At 36.7% G+C, this 7,535-nt stretch overlaps 1 protein-coding gene across 1 annotated transcript; it reads left to right on the top strand.

Moving 5' to 3' along the window:
• The first annotated feature begins 4,566 nt into the window (after positions 1-4,566).
• Positions 4,567-7,296, top strand: FABP2 (fatty acid binding protein 2). The gene is made up of 4 exons (XM_065634720.1): positions 4,567-4,733; positions 5,449-5,621; positions 6,196-6,303; positions 7,214-7,296. The coding sequence occupies exons 1-4, from the start codon at positions 4,667-4,669 to the stop codon at positions 7,262-7,264; spliced, it is 399 nt and encodes a 132-aa protein (XP_065490792.1). The 5' UTR covers positions 4,567-4,666; the 3' UTR covers positions 7,265-7,296.
• Positions 7,297-7,535: the final 239 nt, after the last annotated feature.

The following is a 7,535-nucleotide window of genomic DNA, read 5'->3' as shown; positions in this document are numbered from 1 at the left end:
CCATGACATTAGTTAGGCTACATCGAGCTCCTTGTTGCTAGGCCACCCCTAGTTATTATGAAGTTGGCTTTACTGACATAGAACTGTCTATTTATCATATTTATATGAATTTGAGTACTGCGGTTTAAATGCTTAATAAAACTTCACAATAATGTATCCTGAGGCACTTAAATTATTTAAGTGCCCAACCATCTTTGCAAACCATCCCAAGACATACAGAAGAATCATAAAGTAAGAAAACACACATAAGCACTGCCAAATCAGTTGAAAACCACTTTAATAATATTTACATAAGTATATTATGTTAATGCTGGCACCAAGCCAATATCACTCCACGGTAAAGCTGAGTTTTACCATTCTAGATAATTTTAGGCAGAAAAACTTGAAGACAAGCCACAAAACAATAAATGGGGTAGACGAATACAACTTATTGCAAAATAATTTTTGTCACCCTGCTCTTTGGAACCTCATTGTCAATTACCATCATAATACAGCTTGGTACGACTGTCACAGACTGGCATGATGAGTGGCACGACCATATAAGTTAATAATTTGTTTCCATCCACTTCGTTTAAAGATCAAACTTCAAGTTAATATGTTTTTCCATTGTCAGTGTTCTGAAGCTGGAATGTTGCAGAAAGCCACGATGCCAAGAATCCGCACCCTTATCTTTCATGACTTTTATGCAACCAGCAATAGTATTAATAAAACACAAAGTTTTTCAATGCACCATCTATGCAAAAATTATAGTTTTGCAAACCGGACAGGGAAAAGGTAGATTGAAGAAGGAAAAATGTTGGGGAATATTCCAACATTTTTAAAAAGTAATAATCTATAAAGCCAATTTTAAGTATAATTTTAGAAGGAAAATCAGCTTTTGTAGGAACTCAAAAAATTTGGAATAAAGTGTATATCGTATGGTTCTAGTAAACATAAGAAAACTGAAGGCAGATTTTAGTGTATTAATAATCCTAAGTAACTCATGTAAATTGTGAAAGATTAAAAAGACGGCTGCTTGCTCTAGCACTGCTATTCCATCAGACCTCAGAGAAGAACAGTTCTTCATGCTGTCAGCACTACACCAATGTTGAGACATGAAACTCATAAATATTGACCACCTGTAGAGATTCTTACTTAACTGACAGATCTGGGGGGCTGGTCTGAACAGGATCCTAAGGATTCATGCCCAGTGAAAAGAAACACTAAGGAAGGGAAAAATGAGATGGAAATGGAGCAATGCACTGTAACGCGAAATTCAGGACCCAGGTACTCACTGCTCCCATGGTGAAAAGGTTTGGAGTTGGCTGGTTAGCCCGACTTCTGAGGGAGACCAAAGAATCACAAGAGGGGAAAGGCAAGTTGTGAGATAACTGACTGGAAAAGCACATCTGAAATCTTCCTGTTAGTTGAGGACTCACTTCAGAAGACCCTCTCCCTTTTTTAAGGATCAGAAAAACTGCTGAAGTAAGTTTGATGTAGAAGTTCATGCTTAACCTGCAGAACGTCACTACTCCAAGTTATTTTTTCATAAGTTAATATGGACTGGATTCAAATGAAGAGAGTAATCAGTAACATTAGTTTTGTTTAAATGTATAAACACTACTTCAAACACCTTAACATTTCTTGAATGAAACGAATCAGCAGGTTCTTGGAGAGAATGCAGAACCTACCTAAAAAGTAGAAAAGCTCTCTGGAAATGCCCAAAATAAAAGGTCATTCCTTTTTGTTAGTTTTAATATATGACTCGATTTTTTACTGTATACAACAGAATTGGTTCAAAAGTTGCACCACAACATAGAATCATAGAATGTCCTGAGTTGGAAAAGGCCCACAGGATCGAGTCCAGCTGCTGTTCCTGCATATGACAATCTCACAGTTCACACCATGTGTTTGAGGGTGTTGTCCAGTCTAATAGTTCCACTGTTAGAAAGAACTCTTTTGCAAAGACTGTAAAGGAAAGAGAGTTATTAATTTTGTTAGGCAACAATAAATTAGATTAACTATAACCAGACACCAGGTATTTTTGTTTATGTATATATACTAAATAAATAATATAGATCGACAATAATAACTACAAAGGTCAAGAAACACTCCAATGCAATAAGAAGAAAGAATGTGACTCTAATAGAAAAATATTTTGCCCATTTTCTGAGCTGGCTGAGGAGTAAGATGGGCATCCATGTGTAGCACAGCACTGGGCATGGTCTATGAAACTTTTTAAGACACTGAGTTTGGATTCAGCACCATGCTAACACAACTACACATCTTCCATTTTATAGCTGGCTGATTTTTACCCAGTTCCAATTACAGAGGCTGGCACATATACATCTTCCTAAGACAAATGTCTTGCCTGTACCTGACAATGCTCTAGTTTACAGTGAGATGCAGTGTTTCAATTTTATCCTTCACAAAAGATAATTCTGGAATTCTAATATTTATAGAGAGGCAGGATTTTTTTCTACCAAAATTATGCCTACTTATTTGTAAATTTTATTTTACAACTTTCATGTAAGTCAAAGTGATAAAAACTGCATGAAAATGTGGGAAGAAGCTGCACACAAAACCTACAAAATGAGACCTAAATGGTGTTGTTAAATGTGAAGTACTACCCTCACCACTGTTAAGAATAAACAGCCTTTCATCTGGCAGTCTTCTTTATCCTGAAATATGGGAATATAAGAGGTAGGAAGGGGAAAGAATGGGTAGCTAGGACAGGAAGAGTGGCAGGCTCTGCTTCTTCCTAGCCTTAGAGAAAAAAGGCATTTCTAAGGTGGAAGACCATGGCTTTGAGGAAATCAAACTACAGTATCTGGAACAGTGGTAGATGAGAGGACAAGCTGCAGCCTGAAGAGGACATGTTCATAACCCCAGTCCTTGTCACTTGTGGGTGAACCTTCCCACACAGAAAAGGGACATGGCTGTGGGTGCCTGCTCTGCCCCAGCTGTGGCTGCACTAGCTCACCAGGTTAGAGCTCCAACATGTTCCACGTGACCCCATGCTGGGAGTACTGCACCCCCACAGCAACCGGCCATTGGACAAATGAGAGTCTTCACATTCCCCTTTTTTTCCCCACACAGCCTAGGCAAAACCTCCAGGTTTGAAACATCTGCTGCATAAGAAGAGGTGGCTCACTTCAATTGCAATTAATTAGGAAACAATAATAAAAAGAGCTCTGTTGGCAGATCTGAAATTACCTCTGCACGTTACTGCTGGAAGAGTCTTCTTGAACTTGAATAGCTGCAGTTGGAACATGAGGTGTTCACAACTACAACAGACTAGTTTGCACCAAATCCCATACCCCAAATGACCAAAGGGTCTGAAAACAAAATTAACTCTAATGCATGGCTGGTTTCTAGCACTTCGTTTTGCCTGGAAGTGTGGCATCTTTCCTTGCATCGCTTGCAACAACATGACCCTACATTCTTTTTTATTTCAATCAACAGGTGGGAAATACTTGTTGAGCTATTTTTCCTCTCCAGTCTGTTAGTCAGATTACTACTGATTCAAAAATGAAGCTGACTGGAGTGAGAAGTGACATTATTCTGGTATCTCTAGAAAAGTTCTAAATTTATAGTTATACTTCAGTAAAACCTCTTGTTCAAGGCTGCAATCCACAGACATACAAGATTATAAAGAGACAGTTAAAATTTGGTAAGTAGAGCACAACCTGTGTGCTAAGCAAAATCCAATTCAGCATTCAGGATTTACATTTACCTTTTTAAGGTAATGAACAGCAAAGCCGATTCCATCCATATGAACAGAATAATTATAACCCTAAACTTGGTAAAGACAAAAGCTGAGTCAATAATTTTGTTCAGTTTCAAGTAGCACCTTTTGGGGGTGGGTTTGGGGCAGAAGGAGCTAAGTCAGGTAAGACTCATGTTCTACATGATCCTTGAACAAACAAAATCTGGGACCTATGGAAATCCAGCCCATCAGGTAAATTCACTTAGCTGCACATCTTTTTCTGTTGTAGGAATCGGTTAGATGCACACAGCATTCACTGAATGGGTTATAACGTAGAAAATTTGTAGAAACTGCTCAGAATTTAAACTTTATATCAAAGAGTGAACAGATGAATACAGAATTTCATCGCAATTTTCATAGCTCAGCACCAGACAAGAAGCAAGTGGATAGTTTTCTGAAACAACCTGTAGACGTTCAGTAAATCCTCTGCTCCATGCTTATTATGTGAAGCAGAACAGATCTCTACTAAATTATAACAGACAAAGTAGAGATTTGTGTTTGTTTGGTTGGGTAAATATATTTTCTCCAGTTGTATAAACACTCCCACTAGCATGAAGATACAACAGAGGTAGAAAATGTCAAGAAATTTTCTTACTAATTATTGCTTACACTAGACAGCTGATTTTTACCACAACTCAAATATGGTGAATAGAATGAATGCACTAGCAATTCTTGATTAAGAAGAGCAATAAAGATAATGTCATGATATGGGGGCAATAAGGGAGAGATTCAACAAGCAGTGTGGTCCTTATTGGAAATTTGATTAAACTACAGTAAACTTCTCCTTGAAAAGATCAGTGCACCAGTTGAGCTTTAGTCAGCCACATCATCCTGTAAATTGCTTTCAAGATAAGCCAGTTCATAAATTCTCTTCGCAAAGCTCTGTTATTTCAGAGAAGTCCTCCTACAGACAGAAACATGGCATTTAATGGCACTTGGAAAATCGACAGAAATGAAAACTATGAAAAGTTCATGGAGGCAATGGGTAAGTCTTACTTTTCCAATTCCTTCTACAAGAATAATACTACTATGGCTGGATACAAACTCCAGCTGCTTTTGACCTACCTTCTGGCTGGCCTGTCCCTTTGCTGTTTGCTGCTCTGCCTTTGCACAGTGTACTGCATTTATTTTCAAAAGATACTGAGAAATGTTCTGATTTTAATGACATTATATTAATCTCAAGCAATTTAACTTATTCCATCAGATTTATTTCAGCAGAGGAAAGAATCTCTAAATCTACACTTGAGGAAAATGGTCAGAGAATTTGAATTACAAACTTCAAGCGGAATTCTATAGCAGGAATATACTTTTGATAACATTAAACTAGTTTAAAAATTACACAGGGAGGAAATAATCGTTCTTCAGTTTTATAGAAACACATTATTCAAGTCATTTTAACATCCTGATTCTTACCTCAAGTGGTAAGAAACACATTATTCTAGTCATTTTAACATCCTGATTCTTACCTCAAGTGGTAAGAACAAACTGGTGTTATATGCATATAAACATAACCATTCCAGTGGGATAGTAATTTGTATTTTATCAGTAGTGGTGAATATGACTTCAATAAAAAGTGAAGAAGAATAAAAATTCAGGCCAGAATGCTGAAATAAACTCACTTGACCACATAAAAGTCATTAAAAAGAGACAAATATGATGTTCTTTTTTTTTTCCTGATTGATGTTAACTGATTTTTTTAGGTATTAACGTGATGAAAAGAAAGCTAGGATCCCACGATAATCTGAAGATCACTATTCAACAAGATGGAAACAAATTTACCATCAAAGAATCAAGCAACTTCCGTACTCTAGATATTGAATTCACTCTGGGAGTCAGTTTTGAGTACAGTCTGGCTGATGGGACTGAACTTACTGTAAGACATTTTTATTATAATTATTTATTATATGATAATAACTTTATGAAGTACAGTTTCAAGATGAATTGTCTTCCTCGTTTTTAATTTAAATTTGACTTTTAAAGTGTGACTGTTCAAGAATACTTGCAGCTTATATACAAAAATACAAGGTAGTCTTGACTGTTAATGGTTCAATACTGTACTGTGAAACGTGGGGTTCCATACAGTGCCCAAAAAGCAGAGGACGTAGCAATTTTCACACGATTAAATCCAGGTGACTGCTATTTTACTTATAATACTCAAGTACACCGCCTAGAGTGTAGAGTGGGTATTTACAAGAAATTAGTTTTTCTCTATTGATATAATTAATAAGGTGTACTGAGCACTAAAAAAAAATTAACTTGCCTAATATGCAATTAAATAAACTAGTGGTTTTATTAAAAATTCATTTTTACAGTCTTTCCATCAATGTCAAAACCCCCATAATTACACTGTTTTAATCTCTTCCCACTTTTAAGCATTCCTGCCGTCTTTAAATCAAATCTGTGTCATATTTACTGAAAAATATTTGGGGTTATTTTTCCCATTGTAGGGTTCTTGGAACATGGAAGGAGATAAACTTGTAGGAGCATTTACTAGAAAAGATAATGGAAAAGCACTCAAAGCACAAAGAGAAATCATAGGTGACGAACTTGTTCAGGTGAGTTAAGCAGTCGCTTCCATATAACTTTACTATCTAATGAACTTAAAAAATTAAAAACTTTTTTAAAAGTAAGAAATATTTTCTTCAAGTCAAATAACCTCATTTATCTTTAGTTAAAATTCTCAAGTCCAGTCATCTATCAAGATTTAGAACAAAACTGTCTATCCATGATTTTTAGGTTTTTCCTGCGCATGTAAACTGTATCTTAGCAATACATTCTGAAGCCTGTGAACATAAGCTGTATATAGATAGGTACACACTGTATAGATGTGTCCTGAGTGAAGGCCCTTCTCCAAGCGTCTGCCTTGTAAAAGCCTTCCTACAGGAGCTTACTACAGGGTAATGCAGTCAATGTCTGATAAGTGCCCTTTTAAAACAAAGTTTAGGGTTGGAGCAGGGGATGATGACACAGAGGGGGAAACCTGAGACAAAAGGGAAATGCTTCATAGCTCTGCAGTAAAGCCAGAAACTGAACGGCAATGCTTTAAGATCCTCTCTGCTAGCAAGTCAGAAGTGTCTTAAAACAATAAAAAACAAAACAAAACAAACAACTATGGACAGGTGTGAAATTTGAGATATCAAAAACATACAGTCCAACCCTTCAGTCCTTCTTCACATTTCTAATAAAACAGTCAGGGAATATGGCAATTCAACAGTGTGTTGTTTTGGTTTGGTTTGGTTTGGTTTTGTTGTGCTGTGCTGGTTCAAATGTTTGCATTGAGAATTTATGCCTATTGACAACAGGCTGCTTTCCTTATGTTCCTTTTCTCAGAGCCCTTACAAGGGACAGTAGGCCCCACATGGCCACCAGTAACAATTAAACCACTGCTGACCATGTCTCAATAGCATCTGTGAAATTAAATTTTGTAATAGCAGCCACTGATTTTTCTCTTTAATTTCCTAACAGACCTATGTATACGAAGGCGTTGAAGCCAAGAGAATCTTCAAAAGGGGTTAAGTACTTCACCGAGAACAGCAACAGAATCAAAATCCAATGAAACAGACCATGTTTCTACGTATCCTCTGCTTTTTTTCCTTTTAGCCACTCACAGCACCTCCTAAGTTGCAATTACTTAGCCCTATTGAAAACACAGGCTAGTTCCTTAAGTTCCTTATGTTTACTGTTTTGCCTGGAATAAACAAAATCTAATTACAATTTGATACAAATGCTAAAATGTAATTTGTACCAAGTCTTGCTGGGTGCCGTACTGTAAAAGGCTGCAGAAACT

This window comes from Caloenas nicobarica, chromosome 4, assembly GCF_036013445.1.
Source record: "Caloenas nicobarica isolate bCalNic1 chromosome 4, bCalNic1.hap1, whole genome shotgun sequence".
Classification (NCBI taxonomy): domain Eukaryota; kingdom Metazoa; phylum Chordata; class Aves; order Columbiformes; family Columbidae; genus Caloenas; species Caloenas nicobarica.
Note: the sequence above shows the minus strand (reverse complement) of the source record. Positions and strands in the feature narration are given on the sequence as shown.